At 34.1% G+C, this 20,683-nt stretch overlaps 1 protein-coding gene across 11 annotated transcripts in view; it reads left to right on the top strand.

Annotated features, from left to right (window-relative positions):
• Positions 1 to 20,683, top strand: part of RAPGEF4 (Rap guanine nucleotide exchange factor 4) — a 336,971-nt gene that overhangs the window by 162,048 nt on the left and 154,240 nt on the right. For 5 of the 11 annotated variants that reach the window (XM_074303100.1, XM_074303099.1, XM_074303106.1 and 2 more), the window contains 2 exons: positions 10,854 to 10,926; positions 19,471 to 19,490. In XM_074303100.1, the coding sequence (XP_074159201.1) occupies positions 10,854 to 10,926; positions 19,471 to 19,490 (93 nt within the window). Of the gene's footprint in view, positions 1 to 10,853; positions 10,948 to 19,470; positions 19,536 to 20,683 lie in introns of all 11 variants that reach the window. The other 6 variants (XM_074303098.1, XM_074303103.1, XM_074303101.1 and 3 more) reach the window with 2 other exon arrangements.

The raw sequence follows: 20,683 nt of genomic DNA, 5'->3' as shown, positions 1-20,683 counted from the left end.
TTGTTATTCAGTAGTAGCCCAGGGCATTGTGTTTTATGACATTCATTTAAGTGTAATTGACCTACTGTGTGCATCTCAGTCTAGCAGTCTCAATGTGCCTAAGAGGTCATTGCTTAATTATCCAAATATACTGAGTGGGTAATACATTCAATTAGAGCAATTCCAATGAATTACCTGAAATCTCAGCATGTCTGAGAAATATTAAAAACTTAGAAGTGCTGAGCATTCTTGGATGGGAACTCCACATCTTATCACAATAAAAATACTATGAGAATTAGTTCCCCCCAAGAAAATTATTAAAATGGTCAAATTTGTACATCTCTATTTTTTTTACCCCAAGTGTTCTCTGGCAAATCAGACAAAAAATCATCCCATCTCTTTTCTCTCCAGAATTTTTTCCCTTTTTCTTTTCTTTTGTTCCCTCATAATCTTGTTCTATGTTAAATGATAGCCAATCTGATAAGCATGTCTATTTAAAGAAGTACCAATGATAGTACCCTTCTCAGATAATTGCGCAAAGAGCCCTGCATTTGAAGTCAGAAGATCATGGTTTTGTTACTTATTACCGATTTGACCATGGCTGATTACTGATATATACTTAACATCCCTATGTTTTAAATTTCTCATGTGTAAAATGAAGCAGTTGAACTGGATCACCTCTAAGATCTAGAAACTGAAAATATGTGGTCATTCCCAGCATGGGAATTTCAGGCTCTAGAGAAGACTTTAGAGTGGGGAGTGTCCTGGAGGCAGAGACCATTAGCTTTCCTGAAATGATGCTCTATGCATGTGGTTGATTCTTTGCTGACACTGACTAAGGTCCCAGTCTACCTAGTGATCTTTTGAATAAAATAACAGTAGCTGACATTTGTGTTCGGCTTTAGGATGTACAAATGCATTTTGCATTCATTTCTCTTGATCCTCACAACAGCCTTAAGAAAGAAATACTACTGTTCTCATTATTCCTATTTTTACAGGTTAGTAAATTGAAACTCACAAGGGTTGTCATTTTTTAAAAATGTTTTATTGATGCTATTTTTTCTTTAAAATATCATTCATATTTTAAAGATGCTTCTCTACTCCATACATGGAACACCCTATTATACATTCATCTTGTAATAGATAAATATAGCAAAGCAATATAACACATTAGTCATACATGAAAATATATTTAGGTGTAGATTAAAATCTAAGTCTCTTTGAATATCAAGACCAGTGCTCTTTCTAAGAAAAAAGTGATGTACAAGATGAAAGCAAAGACAATTGCTGAGGATAATTACAAAAGAGCAGCACAGTATATAAGATTAGTATGAGGAGTTGGGTGGGAGAAATTTAAAATGAATTGAAGCTAGGGATGCTGGCTATGGACCCCTATCCCCCCCAAAAAAAAGCTTTATTTCATGCTATGTTGTAGATCAGAATAAAATCAAAGATAAAATAGGAATATTTATGGAATGGAAAGGATAGAAAAAAGAGTGGCTAATAGGGAAATGAAATCTGAGATAAATAAGAAGATAATATGATAACATATAGCTACTTTTGATACATTCAAGTCACTAGGCCTAATAAATTGCCTCTTAAAATACTGGAAAAAAGTTGTGGATGTGACTGATAACATACTGTCAGTGATTTTTGAAATGTAAAAAAAAATAGAAGTGGTATCACAAGCCTGAAGAAAGATAAATACCATAATAAATAAAAAAAAGAATAAAAATATAGTCTAGATCTAGCTTGGTGAAATTCCAGACTACATAGTTAAGTGAATGGTTCTTAAGTACTTAAAAATCAAGATGGCTTCATTGCAGATAGTCATGACTTATGGTATTTTGGAAGGAGCATTGGCTCTCAGATCAGTGTTAAAGTCTCACTTCTGTTATTTTTAGGTTTAGGTTGCTTAATCTGTTGGACCTCAGTTTCCACATCTGTAAAGGCAAAGCATTGTACTTATGACTTATATAATTTAAATTTATGACTAATCTTATTCCTCTTTTTGACAGGTAAGCTAGATGACTAGACCATGATGCATTTAGATGTCAGCAGAGAATCTGACAATATCTCTTATGCTCTCATTTTGGATTTAGTGAGAAGATACATGCTGGGTGATAGTATAGTTAGGTAAAGTCAATTGTGTCTAAGTGACCAAGCCTCACAGGTAGTCATTAATGTTTTTTTTTTTTCTTACCTTGAAAGTATATGATTAATGTAGTAGCCCAATTATCTTTTTTGGCCCTGTGCTGATTAGCATTTTCATCAATGGCTTGGATAAAGGAACAGAAGGTACATTTTTCAAACATTCATATGACATTTAACTGAAAAGGCAAGTTCATGACTAAGGGTCCAAAAAGATCTTTATAGGTTAGAACACTGGGATGAATTGAATAAGATAATAATAATAACTCACTTTTAGACAGTGCTTTAATATTAAAAAGTGTCTTATCTTACTTGTTTCTCACAACAGTGGGGGGTCCCCTCCATAAGGATGTTTTAGAGAGGATTCTTGAGATGCAGTACAAGTTGGATTAAATTATCTCCTATCTTCCTCCCAGTTTTGAGATTTTTTTATCCTCATAGAAAAGCAGTTTGTATGACTTTAGAAATGATACCATAAAAAACCCTGCAAGAATATTCATATTTTAGATAATATAAAATATTTGGGAGTCTACCTGCCAAGGCAAAGTCAGCAATTGTATGAACACAATTATAAAATACTTTCCACACAAATAAAGTCAGATGTAATCAATTGGAAAAATGTCAAGTGCTCATGGGTAGGCCGCGCTAATATAAAAAAATGATAATTCTTCCTAAATTAATCTACTTATTCAGTTCCATACCAATTAAACTCCCAAGAAATTATTTTATAGACCTAGAAAAAATAATAATAGTTCATTTGGAAAAACAAAAGATCAAGAATTTCAAGGGAATTAATGAAAAAAATGCAAATGAAGGTGGCCTCGCTGTATCAGACTTAATACTATATTATAAAACAATGGTCATCAAAAGCATTTGGTACTGGTTAAGAAATAGAGTACTTGATCAGTGGAATAAGTTAGATTCACAAGACACAGTAGTCAATGACTGTATTAATCTAGTATTTGACAAATCCAAAGACCTCAACTTTTGGGATAAGAACTTATTATTTGACAAAACTGTTGGGAAAATTGGAAATTAGTATGGAAGAAAGTAGGTATTGACTCACACCTAACACACTTTACCAAGAAAAAATCGAAATGAGTTCATAATTTAGACATAAAGTATGATATTACTAGCAAATTAGAAGAACAAAGGATAGTTTACCTCTAAGATCTTTGGAGGAAGAAGGCATTTGTGGCCAACAAAGAAATGGAGTACATTATTGAATACAAAATGAATAATTTTGATCATATTAAGTAAAAAAAAAATTGTACAAACAAAACTAATGCAGACTAGAATAGAAGGGTAGCAATAAAATGGGGAAATTTTTTACATTCAAGGGTTCTGATAAAAGCCTCATTTCTAAAATATGTAGATAATTGACTAAAATTTATAAGAATTCAAGCCATTCACCAATTGAGAAATGGTCAAAGATATGAACAGACAATTTTCAAATAAAGAAATTGAAACGATTTGTATGTAGTCATATGAAAAGGTGTTCTAAATCACTATTGACCAGAGAAATGCAAATTAAGACAACTCTGAAGAATTCATACACCTCTCAGATTGGCTAAGATGACAGGAAAAGATAATAATGAATATTGAAGGGGATATTGGAAAAGTGAGACACTAATACATTTTTGGTGGAATTGTGAACTGATCTAACCATTCTGGAGAGCAATTTAGAACTATATCTAAAGGACTTTCAAATTACATACCCCTGATCCAGCAGTGTCTCTACTGGGCTTTTATCTCAAAGAGATTTTAAAGGAGGGAAAGGGAGAAAGGGACCCACATGTGCAAAAATGTTTGTAGCAGCCCTTTTTGTAGAGGCAAGAAACTAGAAATTGAGTGAATGCCCATCAGTTGGAGAATGGCTGAATAAGTTTTGGTACGTGAATTTTATGGAATATTATTATTCTATAAGAAATGATCAGCAGAATGATTTCAGAGAGTCCTGGAGAGATTTACATGAACTGATGTTGAGTGAAATAAGCAGAATCAGGAGATCAGTATACATGGCAACAGCAAGATTATATGATGATCAATTCTGATGGATTTGGCTCTTTTCAACAATGAGATGATTCAGACCAGTTCCAATAGTTTTGTGATGAAGAGAGCCATCTCCACCAAGAGAGAGGACTGAGGTAACTGAATATGGATCTCAATATTGTATTTTCACTCTTTTTGCTGTTGTTTGCTTGTTTTTTCTCATTTTTTTCCCTTTCGATCTAATTTATCTTATGCAGCATGATAATTGTGCAAATATGTATAGAAGAATTGTACATGTTAACATATATTGGGATTACTTGTTGTCTGGGAAAGTGGTAAGGGAAAGGGAGGGAAAACATTTGGAACACAAGGTTTTGTAAGGGTGACGGTTAAAAATTATCAATGTATATATTTTGAAACTAAAAATTTAATAATAATAAAAATATTCATATTTAAAAATAGCCCACTATTACTGTTTTGCCACTTATCTACTGTTTAGCATATTAAGAATTGTTACAGCAATGTTTCATATCATATATGGACAATAGACTTTTTTTTGGTTGAGCATCAGAGAGAAAACTAAAAGCTTTTTACCTTTACTACTAATATAATAACCCTATGGAAATAGTGAGGCACCATGATGGATAGAATACTATACCTGAGGTCACAAAGACCTAAATTTGTATCCTACCTCAGACACTACATGTGACATTGGCCCCTTTATTTAACCTCCATTCATCTCAGTCCCCTTATCTGAAAAATGAGTGATAATAACACCTGCCTTCTAAGGTTGTTCTGAAGCTCAAATGAGGTAATATTATTTAAGTGGTAGTTCTTATTATTGTTTTCTAATAGAAGAGGGTCTCACTTAAAGCATTTTTATCAGCAAGGTTTTTGAAAAGAAGATGACTTGGGAAATCCCTATGTAAATCTCTTCTACTTTTCCCTTGTTTTCCATGAACTTTACTGTGCAGGGCTGAAACTCTTGAGCCAATGAACTGGGTCGGACAATCAAACACTTGAGGCTAATTACTGATTGGACAATACTCTATAAGAATATGCTTGGAAAATGGCCCTTTCCACTATCCTGTGCTAGCCCAATCATTTGGTGTATACAGAGAATTGTGGGAGGGACTAGGAGGTGTAGTGAGACTAACAGGGTCACTTCTTTGAAAGAGACAATGAGGTGAGGTCACAGAGATCTTATGCGTCCACTCTCTTCACTTCTACTGCTAAAGACCAAGAATAAAGACTTTTGCTTATCCTGACTCCTGCTGATTCTAAGATACCCAGGGTCCTAATGTGGTCACCACACTTTATACCATATTCTTCAGGACTGTTATCTCTATGATAATCTCCATGAAAAAAAGAAAGACTAAAAAATCTGAGACCAAAAGAGATCATACATAGTATCACAACTTTAATGCTGAAAGGAATCTTAAAGATTGTCAAGTCCAACTCCTTTATTTTGCCAGTGAAGAAAGTGAGGACTAGAGATTTCTTCAGAGTCATATGGCTAATAAATGTCAGAGAAAAGAGTGCAGTGCTCTGTCTACTATGCGAGGCTAACTAAGACTACACAGTAAATAGCTTAAGCTATTTCTTTCAGCATTCCTTCTCATTGGAGAAGGAATTCATTTCTCTGTAAGTCTCTCAGGTTCTAGTTGCTTCTCTCTCAAGAAATTCTGAGTCAGTAGGATCCCCTGAACTATGCTTAAAGTCAGCTTGTTCCCTAGTACTCAGCATAGATCCTGCTGTCCAGCTTTTCATGCTTATATCTCTCCAATCATCCCCATAGATTTCTGTTTTTATTTTCTATTGCTTATTTCTATCACTGTGCTTATAGCAGGCCAAGAATCCCCAATATTTTCTAGTGAAAAAGTATTTTTTATTTCTCCCTAATCTTGTGCTGGCCATTTAGGAGGAGGAAGGAAGAAGGGGTACTGAGAGTTAAATTCCCTAACAGGGCAGCCGTTGGTAAGCTCTTCTCTTCACTGCCTGTTGTTGGAGGCACGGGTATGGTAGCAGCAATAACTCTAGACTTGTAGCCTTGCTTCCTGTTCCCTCCTTCCAGGAATTCCCACCAAATTCTTTCACAAGTCAAACTACAAGTCACAGGTTAGGGCAGCAGCAGACACTTTGGACCTTAGATAGAAGCTTTCTGGTACACTGGACAGAGTAGTGTTGACTCTGGAGTAAAGGGACTTGTGCCCTTTACTTAATATCCTTGTGGCCTTGGGAAAGACTCTTAATGGTCTCATTTTCCTCATAGGACTAGAAAATCTCTGATGTCCTCAACTCTCAGAGATGCATCCAGGATTGACTTTGCAAACTTCTATCCCCTTCCCTAGTCTCTAAAATTATAGTTAATAATAGAAGTCCACAACTTTGTGTTTAAATATTTTGATAACTAAATTTCAATACAGTTGATTTCCTTTTTTATTCCATATGTATCATTTTAAAACAGTTTTTTGGGAGATGATCAACTGTAATGGATGTGGCTCCTTTCAACAATGAGATGATTCAAGATAATTCCAATGGACAATGATGGAGAGAGCCATTTGTATCCAAAGAGAGGACTATGGGGACTGAATGGAGATCAAAACAGCACTTTCACCTTTTGTTATTTTTGTTGTTTGTTTTCTTATTTTTTCTCACTTCCCCCCCTTTTTGATTTTCTTGGGTAGCATGGTGAATATAGAAATATGTTTAGAAGAATTGCACATGTTTAACCTATATCTGATTGATTGCTGAATTGGGGAGGAGGAAGGTGGAGAGAGAAAACTTTGGAATGCGAGATTTTGCAAAAGTGAATACTGAAAACTATCTTTGCATGTACTTGGAAAAATAAAATATTTTTAAAAAAACTCCATTATTTTGAGAAGGGGTTTGTATGCTTTCCCAAACTGTCAAAGGTACCCATGCCACCAAAAAAATTAAGGACACTCATTCAGAAAACTCCAAGTTCCTTTTTACTCTCCCTTCTCTCAGCATTGTTGCTCCAAATTCCAACCCAAGTGACTAGGAGTGGTACATACACAAATGCACTTGCCACTTCCAACCAGTCCTCAAGAGAGATATATACTGAGGCCCCTGGGCTACTGTCTCAAATAATATTAGCATAAAATGATGGAATACTTATGGTCCAATTTCATTTCAGTTCATCTAATTCTAGTGAGAATTAGACTTTCAATCTACATTGATCTGCTGGAAGGGGATTTTTTTTTAATTGTTTTTGATACTGGCTACCATAGTTTTTAAAAAGTCCATATTTTTAGAATCTAGCTGATAGAATTACAGGCTTCTAAAAGGCTTAAAAAATAATTGAAAGTTTCTCCTTTACTATTGATAAAACATAGGATTACAGATCTAGTACTAAAAGGGACCCCTCAGAATTTCAGTTTCCTTATCTCTAAACTGGGAATTGTAATAATTATTGCTTACCTCTTCAGGGCATTAAGAAAAAAAGTGATTTACAAACTTTAAAACACTATATAAACTAATTATTGTTTTCAGGTCCTTTGGCTTGTATATTTTCATTTTGTCACTGACAACTTAAAATTTCCAATTCTTTTCCTTGCTCTTTCAAAAATCTTCTCTTCCAAAATTTGCTAATTTTTTTCCATTTTATGCTTTTTATTTCTGTTTTTCAGTGTTTAAAATTTTATCCTATAACTTTTTTTTTCCTAATGATATATAAGGTACAGTTTGTAGCAACATCAAGACAATAAATGAGAACAAATGCTAATATAGTTAGGTCCAGATTAGTTTGAATATGAATCCTCATATGTATTTAAATTTGTACTATTTGAAGTTATAATTATTTAAAATATGGTAATTGGTTGTGGGCCAATAAAAACAAGCAGAGCAGATTCAAATAATGTGACTGATTCATGGGATTCATTATTCAGAGTAATTGAGACTTAGCCATATTATCAGTTACTAAAATTGTTATTTTATAAAGTATTATCAAGTATAAATTGTTCTAATTCACAACAAGGTTCCAGAACTATTTCAGGTATTATTATTTTCAAGAGGCAGCATCTGCATTAGTCTCTGAGTTCAACATTATATTTTCAACTTGGAGGTGCAGAAACTGAAGCCTTTATAGATGGATGGTTTTGCATAAGAACCTGGAAGAGCAAAAGATAAAGCATTAGGCAATATGTGAATATGTTTGAAACCATCATTTTTCTACACAGCCTTATTCCAGTTAATATTTCTGCCCTGATTCATGTAAGGCATTTTATACAGGATGAACATAGAAGTGGTGAGCCAGTTTTAGCTAATGTTATGTTAGGAAATACTACTACCACATTTGAAAATGTGTGTTTTTTATTTCTATATGTAAAATTATGCAGTTCTAAGCTCCATTTTCCTGTTTAATCGTGAGATTAACATATGGATTTATTTTTATTTGAGCTCATGTTTTATTCACACAAACTGGACTGCTTTTTTCATTCTTAGTTAAAATGGGAAACTTTTTAAGTATCCACTCAAAAAGACAGGGAGAGTAGCTTCATTTCCAACACTTCCCTGCAAAGTGGGATGTCGCATTAAGAAGCAAAGGCAAAGAGATTGGTTTTTAGAGACTGTCAGAAATCTATGGAACCTTAGTCTAAGAACAATTTATTTCAGGAACTTTTCTGGAATTCTTTTATTTAATAGAATCTTGTAGAAGTTCTGCATAAGAATGTTTGACCACTTCTATTGAGTAAGGAAGAAAACAAAACAGTGATATAATAAAAAAATAGACAATAAGATGAAATATGGCCATTTTCAAGAGGCAGTATTCAGGCATATTAGATGCTGGTCTGGCCCTGTGGGCAATGTGAATAGTTAATGAACTCATGAAAAGAAAAGTGGAAAAAAAAAAAAAGAGAGAATTTTGTCTTGGTTGACTTGGTTTGCATACAGGTGTAAATGTCTTTGCCCAAGAAGAAAAATAAATGAACCAGGAAAATCCTGATTGACATGAGGAAGAAGATTGTGTCTTTTGAGAAAGCATCAATGTTACATTACAGACACCATTCAGAGCTACCAATGGGCCAGATGTTTGCCAGAATCCTTAGTGTTACCAGCTGCCCATCAGAGCAGATGAAGCCTTTCTGCTGACAGTTTATGTAGCCCACAAGCACTATGAAGTGTTGATTCTTTTGATGCTGTTTAATTTTTATGTATATTCATAAATATAAACACATAAATATACATGACATTGCACAATAAATAAAAGCTCAGCTTTCATCATGAAAGAGGAGGAATGTATTTATTACCTGAGAGGCAGCCTAATACTCATTTTCAGCTCTGTTATGAAATGTCTCCCAACTTTAGTTGGTTGCTTTAAGCTTGTTTTGGAATTAGTTGTACCACGGCCAGTAAATTAAAATAAGTGGCATCATGTATGCAAAAGTGTAGGGATACTTCACTGTTGCATTTTCAGAATTATATTCTGAGTCCCCTGAGCTTGAAATCTTTTGGTCACCAAGTTTCGCTGTCAGCACCACTACAACACCAATCTTCCCAAAGTAATGTTTTAATAATTCCAATGTCATACAAAACTTTCAAAGGATCTCCATTTCCTGTAGTATAGAAACTCAAGTTCTTATCACTTGTACTATATATTGCTTTCTTCTTTCATCATGGTCATCCCTGAAAATAATAGTACATATATTCAGCAGGTTCATTTTTGGAATCCTATTAAATTTGGGGATTTCCATGTTTTTAAAATCTTTGTGTCCCCCTTAGTATTCAGCACCATTTAAAAATCATAGTGCTCAAGAAATATTTATCGAATTCATATATAGGGTCATCAAATTTAGAGTTGAAAAGGACATGAAAGATATTTCAACAAGGCTTAGTCAAGGAAAATAATTTATCTACATAATAAAGTGTGTAGGAAATTAGGCTGTTTCAATAAATATACTAAAACATATCTAAGTAAATAAGTATTGCTCTTTTCAAAGTCGTCATCTCATAAAATTATATGCTTATGATAAGTATGCTTTCATGGCTTAGAATATTTTGGAATTCCTCAGAATTTTTGGAAGGCCTAGGGGGATGTTCTTTCAGAAACCTCATATCTTCATCCTTGGTTGATTGGTTTGATTTCTGCAAATATTTCAGTTATTTGGAGCCAAGTCTGGTGAAAAAAAAAAGCGACATTGAGAAGCTGATTGCTAAGATCCCTTACAGGTCAAAATTCTGTAATTAAGATGGTTAATACTGTTGTTGGTGGAAAAAAATGCTACATTGCAAATTGTCAGCATAGGAACAGTGTACCTTTGGTCATTGTATCTTCTCCAGACTCTTAATATATGCTTATGGAGCTTACATTATGGATTGTGTCTTTGCCAGTGGACAGAAGGAATCTAATGCCACTTTATTTCCATCCAAAGACCTCTCAGTTAAGCCATCCTCTTTTTTGTGTAAGCTTATTAAAAGTTTCTCCAAGGTCACATAAAATGCAGGTGTAGCTTGTGAATTGAAATAGGTTAAGAGCATGAAATCATCTTCTTTGGAAATATTCTTTCTAAAGAAAGCTATTTCTCTCTTTTAAAGGAAGCTAATTTAGTGAGAGTTACTTATATCATCACAGAGCAAATTTATGGATCTATAAATACACACCTCAGATACTTTATGAGACCCAAAATTGCTGTCTTTAAAAGTATAAATCTGTGGCTATTCAAAATGAGTAAATGCAAACATATTTAGTTTATCATGTTCTCTTTCAGAAATATCGACAATATATGGCAGGACTTTTGGCTCCTCCTTATGGTGTTATGGAAACCGGCGCCAACAATGATAGTAAGTAAAGATTTCGAAAATGTTTTGTTTAAAAATTTAAACTACATGTGTATAGTCATTGTAATGGTTTGTTAGTGTGATGTATCCAGAGTTGTATGTATATTTAATTGATTTTAAATATTAGAGTATGTTTATGGTCTTGGTTTATGTAGGATGGATCATTACTAGCTGTATAAAGCTTGCATTTGGTCAGTTATGTGGTGCAATAGATAGAATGCCAGGTTGAAATTAGGAAGATTTATCTTCCTGAATTAAAATCTTGTCTCAGACACTTTATGGTAAGTTACTTAACCTATTTATCTCAGTTTCCACATCAGTAAAATGTGCTGGAGAAAGAAATAGAAAACCACTCTAGTATCTTTGCCGGGAAAACTCCAAATAGAATCACAGAGAAGCAGACATGACAAAAATGACTGAACAACAATACTAGCTCCAAAAGGTAGTATTTACACAATGCAAAAACTTTAATAAATTATCTAATTTTAATTTCACAACTACTCTGTGAGATATTATTATTATTTTCCTGTTATAGATGAGACAATTGAATAAAAATAACTCAGGGCCATATATCTATTGAGTGACTGAGACAGAATTCAAATTCAGGTCTTCTGGCCATAAATCCAGTGTCAATGCTCTTTCTGCTGCACCACTCCCAACCTTGTAAAGACATTAGATACTTATAAAAACAAAATACCTTTACAAAAGGTCTCCATATTTCATTACTGTGCTTCCATTAAAAACATCAGGGGCCATCTTTGCCTTACACAGATTTTATATCTAAGAGCTGAGAGCTGCTGGAGCTGCAAAATCAGCTTTTGCCTATTATGCATTTTTTATTATATTGATCATGAAAAGTATAATGATTCAAATAGCATAATGATTCATTATTTACTGGAATAAAATCAAGGTTTCTGCAATTTCCACACCTTTAGTAAAAGATCAATCTTTACGTAAACATAAAAAGAAGCGTGTTCTTCTGTGCCAATATCTGTTTTAGTGGGTAATGCCTGCCTTGCATACTTGATGAAATATAAGAGTAATTGAAGTCTAGTTATCCATCGATTTATGACAGGAACTTATGATTCTCTTTAGGGTTACTGGAAATTTTCTTCATAAATTCTAAGAAAATACAGTATTCCTTACTCTTCATTGGTACATTTTGTATATATAGAATATAACATACATTTTTATCTGTTTTATCATCTCAACACCTAAGTACAAAAGTGTACATAAATCCTTCTTGTTATTTCACTACCTCAGAGCTTTACTGTAATTGTTTTAAATCTTAAACACATGCATATCCCCCAAATCTACCTCTACTTTTCTTAATCTTAGCCAATGTTCTTACTTTCTACTTTAATGTACTAAGCAGACTCTCCCAACTCTTCTCCATTTCACCTCATATATTTTCTGTCTTTTCATCCATACCCTTTTGCCTTGATCCTCCTCATACCTTCAAGTTTTTCGTTTTCACTGATTCTTTTCTTTAATTATAAATATTCTAAGACCTATCTTACTCTTTAGAAAATGCTCCTAGAACTCATTGAATTACTTTCCTATCTCTTTTTTCTTTTCACCTTTTAATTTCTCTAAAGAAAAATAGATCAAACCTTCCATCTCTTCTTCAGGACCATCCAGACATTCCTTTAACTACTTACAGTGGCCTCTATCTTTACCATTTGACTGGAAATGCTTTCCCTGAAACCATATCTGTGAAGTCATTTTTTTAACCCAACTGTAAAACTTTACATTTATCCTTATTGGATTTCATTTCATTACAATCAGGCCAATATTCTAGTTTATAAAGATTTTTTGCAGTTTTGATTCCTATCCAGTGTGTTAAATATTAATCTCAATGTTGTATTATCTTAAAACAGATAAGAATTCCACTTAGACCTTTAGCAAGCCATTGATAAAATCTTCAAATACTGCAGGGCTAAACAGAGCTTCCCGAGGTACTCCACTGGAGACATATCCTTCCAAGAGACATTGAATCATCAATGAAAACTTTTTGAGTCTAGCTACTCAACCAGTTCTAAAACCATTTAATTATTTTGTCATCTAGTCCACATTTCTCTCTACATCAAGGAAATCACATGTCTAGACTCAGCCAATCCCAAGTATAAACATCTCCTCATTTCTTCCACATGAATAGTATTAGGTATTTAAGCAAATGGTATATTAATAGAACCATTAGTTGAGCAGAATCCTCAATTGTTCAAATTGAGGAGAAGCATCTCCTCAATTTACTAATTTATTAGTCCCATTAAAAAAAAATAAAGATAATCTGGGTTTAACCCATTCTTGATGATGCTCTGCTGGCTCTTTATAGTAGCCTCTTATTTTTCTACATGTTTACTAACCACTCATCCAAGACAAACTTAGAGAAGTTCTGAATGCAACACAGTATAAGAAACATGACACAACAAGACAACTAGACAAAATAGCTATATCAAGAGGAAATACTCACAAAATGAAGGACAGTCAAGGACAATATTGGTAATAAGTCCATTAGATTCCTGGGTGTAATTGAAAACCTCAATAAGGTTCCAGAGGGAATAGGACACCCTCCCTTAAACCAATTAAGTCTGAACGGTTTTCAAGAGCTCTTAATTGTGCCTAAGACCAGGCATTAGGGAAAGGGAATAAGGACCTGGAAAATGGTTCTGACTAATGCTGGATGGATGGAGAGAAGACTCCTGAAGAATTAGAGGCTAGTAAATAATCAGTCTCACCACTTGGGGAAAGAGCTTTTGGCAATTCCTGCAAGTTTTGCTGTGGCAGCGTTACTCTGGTTTTTGTGCTTCCTGTTGGTCTAATGTGCTTATCAAGTTAGAAGGCTACTATATTCCTTATCCCACTTCTTTATTGATTTACTTCAGCATTTTCCTGGGAATCAAAATCAAAACTATTCTCTTACTCTTTTAGAAACTTAGGATGTGTTCCCTTCTCCCATCTCTTTCCAATTCTGTTCAAACTTTCAACTATCCCTAAGCTCAGCAATTATATTTACAATTCTTTCTATATCCAAGGATATAATTTACTGGGATCAGATTCCTTAAGTTCACTAAATGCAGATAGGTACTCACACATTGTTTCTTTACTTATCTGTCTTGTGAATCTCCTTCCTGTTGGCTATTTTTGTTCTGTCATTTCCAGTGCAAAGATGACCTTTCTAGGAAAAAAAAAAATAGAAACAAAAGAAATAGGCAGCATTTCCTTCTCTCTGTTATTCGTTACCACAGCCTCAACAACTCCAATAAAAACTATGTCTACAAACAATAACATTTTATTGTCCTTAATGTTCCTCACCAGCCTTATTCATTTCATTTTGGATTTAGCACTACTGAAACTTTTTTGCAAAAATATCCCAAAGTCTTTTGTTATATTTTCTTGCTTCTATTTTTGTCCATATATTTTTGTTTTGTTTTATTTATTTATTTATTTATTTAGAGAGTGGATCTTCCTAAACCTTATAAACTGGAAGTGTAATTGCTACTGATGGGCCCCATTGTTTTGCTAATCAGCATGAAAATTCTGACCTGCTCTCATTTTATCCTGGACTGGGTCACCTCTTCTGGGGGAGCCTAGTGGTCCCTGATCCTTGAGTTTACTATATTTGTGTTCTTCTTAGTATAGACACCTCATCAGCTTGTGTGTGTGTGTGTGTGTGTGTGTGTGTGTGTGTGTGTGTGTGTGTATGTGTGTGTAAATCTAAGCTCACTGTATACAAATCAGTTTCCAAATAATTCTCTCTCTTTTTTTTTTTTAACTGTAATTTCTTCTGTTTCTTCAGAAATTTCCACCTCTCCTAGGCTGATTTTCCCTAGAGAATTCTAGCCTAACATATCTTTCATTTGGAGCCTGCAAAATATACTTTCCCAAAATCTAGAATATTATCCAATTGTGTGTGCCTCTCTATCCTCGCCTCTATCATAAATTCTAGAAGGGAATGGCCACATCTTTCCAATGTTCTTATCATTTTCATCTCAGAAACTAGTTCTTTCTTAGCAGTATTGCAACTAAGATTATTTTGAGGATCAAATGAGATAATATTTGTGAAACTGCTCAGTTCCTGGCCTTTACTTAGTAGGCTTGTTCACTGTTCCTAGTAAGAATCAGATCCACTATAGAAAATAGAAGCCTTAAAGATTCTTCTACCTTTTAGATGGCAAAATTATCTTTCAGACATAGTTAAAAAGTTGTTAGCTGCTTTCTTTGTGAAAGAGAAATCAGCTTTGGATCTTTGAAACTGCTCTGGATAATTGAAGTCTCTAATTGTTTCCTCTTTGCCAGGGTTTTTATCTATTTCCTGAACTCCTCTATTTCCTTCTGTTCACACAATAGCAGTCTGTGATATGCTATAATGAAAAAATAATTTCTCTTTCTTCTATTGCTCTTCACCCAAAATGCTCTTTGCTATTCTCCCTTTCTTTAGTTTCTGGATTTCGTCAAAAAATTATATATTTTTGTTTTGTTTTGGAGGCAATCAGGATTAATTGACTTGTCCAGGGTCATGCAGTTTTTTAAATTTGAACTCAGGTCCTCCTGACGCTAGGACTGGTGCTCTATCCACTGTGCAACCTAACTGCTTGGCTATTTTAACATATTACACTTCTCTACTTGCCCTGCCTTTTAATCTATCTTGTGCCTTTTAAATAAAATATTTCCATGCAGAGCTATATACCAGGCTTGGGTTTCTCCCTCCAAGTCTTAGTGAGGTTAAAATTTGCTTCCTTGCATCAGAATCTCATTAACTTTTGCTATTTCTTAGACCAGAAGTTCTCAAAATATGGTTGCGGGAAGGAGAGGATTCTTTTTGGGTTTTCAGGGTGTTCATGAGGTGAAAGCTATTTTTAATAATAATACTAAAATGTTTAAATTTCTTAAAAGCATCTGTAGCTGTAGTCTATATAAACAAAAACTCTTTGGGGGTTAAGTCCTTAATAATTTTTAAGATTATAAAATGCTCCCAAGATCCAAAAGTTTGAGAGCTGCTAATCTAGAAATTTTGAGCCTAAATTTTTACTATGGGTCATTTTTACTATGGCCCATTCTTAAATTTTATCACCCATAAAGTTATTAGTATTTAAAGTACTATTCTTCTTTCATTAGCTTCTCTAATATTGTTTGGTGGATGTCCATAAGCAGTTTTCACTTGCTGCTGGGATGCAGAAATCCAAATCTCATTCTAGGACTTGACTATCTTAGACAACTGTTCAATACCCCAAGCAGATTTTAATGCAGTTAGGTGGGGCCATGGATAGGGTGCAGATATTTACTAGCTATGTGATCTTGGGCATGACAGTTAACTTGATTTGTCCCAGTGTTCTCAATTATGAAATAGGAATAATAATAGCACCTACGTCACAGGATTGATGTGAGGTTCAAATGAGACAATTTTTATAAAGTGCTTAGCATAATAGCTGGCACATAGTACATGCTAATTGAATGTTTGTTCCCTCCTTTCTTTCCTTTAAATTCTGGATCCCTGCCTTTCAATGGGCCCTGTGATCTTTAGTTTCTGGCCCAATATTGTCATTTTTGGCAGTGATTTCTTTTCTCCTTATCACTTGTGTTCATGTATATTCCCAGAAGTGGTGATTCTTCATCTGATAAGAAACTTCATCTGGAGTTTCTCTGTTTTGTGTTAGATAAGAGCTTTGGGATTACAAAAGACATTGTTATCAGGGCAGTAAATGTCTACCCCTTAACAGGAAATCAACAGCCACCAAATCTCTTCTCTCTTTCCTTTGACCCTTATGAGAGGATTTCTCATTCCATAGCTTTTGTCAATCAATACTTAGAGGAAGAATACTGTTTCCTCATCACATCATCTTCTCTTTAGTTAGAGGCTCATGATTGTTCTGGAATTCTTTTGTTGTTTTTTCAGTCATTTCAGTGGAATACAACTCTTTAAGATCCCCGTTCAGGATTCTCTTGGCAGAGATTCCGGAGTGGTTTGCTATTTCCTTTTCCAGTTCATTTTACAGATGAGGAAACTGAGGCAAACAGGTTAAGTGACTCACCTAGGGTGACATATATTGTGTTTACACAGTGTCTCAGTCTCATTTAAACAGATTTTCCTCACTCCAGGCCTGGCACTGTATCTACTATGCCACTTTGGTCCTCTCCCTTTAGTTAGGGATTCATAATTGTTTGGAAAATCTTACCATCCCTTTATGCTATGTTCTAATGCCTTCTTCTCCATAAATGCTTTCTGTCATCAGATCAGCTGGAAGTGATCTCTCCCTGAAGAATTTCCAATATAATTCCTATACCTTGTTTATCATACTCTGCCTTGTATTGCAGATGGTCATATAGAATCCCCTTAAAAAAAGAAAGCCCTTTTAGAGCAAGAACTGTGTTTTATTCTTCAGTCATTATATCCCCTGCAGTTACTGGCAATGTGCCACACACATAGCCACTGTCTAGTCAATAAGATAATGTATTAAAGCACTGGGCAAAACCATAAAGTATAATATATATTTTGAGAGGCAGGGAGTTGCACAGTGGGTAAAGCACTGAATTAGAATTCAGGAAGATCTAAATTTGAATATTGCTTCTATTTCAAATTCTAGTTGAGTGACTTAGACCAAATCTCAAGTTTGACTCACTATTCTTATCTGCAAAATGCACATAAGAATAGCATCTACCTCAGAGGATGTTTTGAGGTTCAAATGAGATAACCTGCCCAGTGATTTGAAAATCATATATAATTCGAGTTATTTTCATCATATATACATGTGATATTGAGTGATACTAATGTGATATTGAATATTTAGAGTTCATTTAACATTTTTTAGATGTTTTTTCTCATTTTCCCCTTTTGATCTGACTTTTCTTGTGCAGTGTGATAATTGTGGAAATATGTATAGAAGAATTGCACATGCTTAACATAAATTGGATTGCTTGCTGTTTGGAGTTTGAAGGAGTGTGGAGGGAAGGAATAGAAAAAAAAATTGGAACACAGGGTTTTGTAAGGGTGAATGTTGAAGATTATCTGTGCATATGTTTTGAAGATAAAACGCTTTATTAAAAAACATTTTGGGATGAATGAATGATGTTAGAGAGTTAACACTGGAGGATCATTATTGGAGGATCATTACTTTGCCTAACAATTCATATCTGGGACTCAACCTTATTCTTGTGCTTCCTGCTTTGTTCTTTAGTTCTCCTGATTGAGTATCTTAAATGTTTGTCTTTGTCAGAGAATTATGATTAAGGATTCAAGGGATATTTGTTGTTCATGTACAGCTCCTGCAGCTTGCTTCTCTGTTATTCTCCAAGACATTTATAGTTCCTGTAATAGTGACAGAGTAAAACTTACAATATGCATTTATTCAATACTCAAAGAAGGATCTGTGAGTTTATAGGTTCAGGAGTTTACTCCAACAATACAATCCCAACCCATCCATTTTTCCCATCCTGAACACCTCTTGGCAGTGTCCTTCCCAAATTTGCTATAGGGGGTCCCTTAACATGCTAGAGATTTCCTTACTTTCTTCTGGAATTACAAGTGATTGTCTTGCAGTTTTCATTTTTTCCCTGGACCAGTCTGTCTTCTCTTCTTGTCCTACAGTCCACGGTGAAATCTGGTATTCTTGTTTATCTTTGGAGCTCTCTTTGGTTCTGCATTATAAATGCTCACACCCATCATTCCCCTCTCCATTATTCTCAATGTGACATTCATTTTCACTTTTTGATAGTGGCAGTCCATGTCTTATTACCATCTAGTAATATCAGTGAAATGTTAGTATTAAAAGTTGGACATTTGTTTTCAGGGAAATTCTGATATCAGCAAAGGAGTTTGCAATTTTTTCAAAGCAATCTATCTTTCTGTTCAACTCTTGAGTCCATCTCATTGTTCATCTATATGGGTGATCCTGGATTTACATGTATTATATGCATTTATAAACAGCATTTCTGGTGTAAAACAATTTAAACACTATATTCATTTTGCACACTTTATTTTAAAATTACACATTGTACTAAGTCAATATACAGGACATGGGCCTGCCCCTTGAGCTGTGTTTGTCTTAGAATTGTCTATTCTTTCTCAATTGAGCAACACCTGGCTCCTGTGAACTATTTACATCATTGTCTATTTACAAGATGGCTTTTTCTCTGTTTCCTTCATTATGTCATTCACTCATTATGTTGACTCCAGAGTAGCAATCCCAAGAGAAACAGGAGCCACATTTAGTGGTGTAATGATAGACACATCAGCAAGTGTGGTTACCAGTATCTTGGCATGATTTCTGCTTTCTTGGAAAAATGATGAAAATATTAGAGCATGTTAAGATGCAAATTTTGTAATTCTGTAATGATATTTTTAATCCTATCTCATTTCCAATTTTTGTTTATTTTTTAAAAGCTTTTCAAAAAGTTGCTAATGTTTTTTTTTAATTGTAAATTTTGGCCCACCTACAGTATAAATTAATTATACTATATTTGTCCCTTGGTTTTGTAACAGCATTTGGGAAGATTTCAAAGTTTGCAACTTTCCCTGATAATTCATATTCTCTTCTTTTTTTCCCCTAGGGATGCCTGACAAGGAGAATGTGAGTAGCAGCAATCTCTGCTCAGCTTCTAAAAACTGTAATAAGGTAAAAAATAATAATAACTTTACCAGCAGAGAGAGCCTCTTAAGTTTCTTCATGTTAAAAAAGACATATCTTCTGCTCTCTACATCTTCCAAGCTTTGATGAAAAATTTTAAATTGAAAAAAGGAAAATAGGAAATAGAGATGAAAAATTTGGTCTGAGGATTGAATGAGAAGGTAGCATATTTTGCTTATGATAAACGTGCATGTGATTAATTTGTCTGGCAGAAAAGAAATTCCATCTCTGCACCTCTGGTTGGAACAATTAGCAGTAAAACAATTCACCCCCACTTTACAAAACATAAAGGATTGTTTTGAGTGTAGTTAGTATCTGTTGTTATTACTGTTGTTTTAGTGGGAATAATTTGAAATCTGAGATTTGAGGTAGATTTATCTACAGATGAGGACATTCAGCTATTCCTTACTTTCCCTCCCACAAAGATGACAATCTTTTTTTTTTTTTTTTTTTTTTTTTTTTTCCATTTGAGAGTAATCAGGTGAAAGGTGAATGGCTCAGTCCAAATTCATCATCATGACTAGAAAGTTAGTACTAAGCCCATGGTCTCCCAGTATCATGACTCATTCAATGGCAGCATATTTATGTACAACTAAATAATTTTTATTGTTTTTGACACCTTTGAAAAGGCAAATTAATTGAAGATGACACCATGGACATCTAAATCTCCATGGCAACCTAGAAGTGTTAGCAATTGAAACAGAAGGAATGCAATTAATTTGAAGTTCTATTCAGTGTGATTAGTGTCTGAAATGCTTTACTACTGTTCACCTGTGATCCCTTATTACTTTTATGTGGTAATATGATAGAATTTTCATGCTTCTCTTTCTACTTTTTTGCCATGTAAAAGACATTCAAAAAATCTCTTAGTTCTTTTCCTAGAATTTGGTTAAAATATTTATCAAATCTCTCTTCTTTGCTGAGGAAAGTGTTTAAAAGCTTGTTGTGTTGAGGCTCACATTTGTACCATTTCTTCTTAGTGTTTTTCCCTTTGTATCTTGTTGTTATTGTGTCATCTAAATAAGGGATAAGTTTTTCATTTTTTGTGATGTGCCCCTTCAGTGATTTAATAGAGCCTCTAGCCTCTTCATGGAATAATGGTTTTTTTAGTGCACAAAATAGAATGTACAGAATTA

This window comes from Sminthopsis crassicaudata, chromosome 3 (genome assembly GCF_048593235.1).
Source record: "Sminthopsis crassicaudata isolate SCR6 chromosome 3, ASM4859323v1, whole genome shotgun sequence".
Taxonomy (NCBI): Eukaryota; Metazoa; Chordata; class Mammalia; order Dasyuromorphia; family Dasyuridae; genus Sminthopsis; species Sminthopsis crassicaudata.
This window is presented reverse-complemented; position numbering and strand designations above follow the sequence as displayed.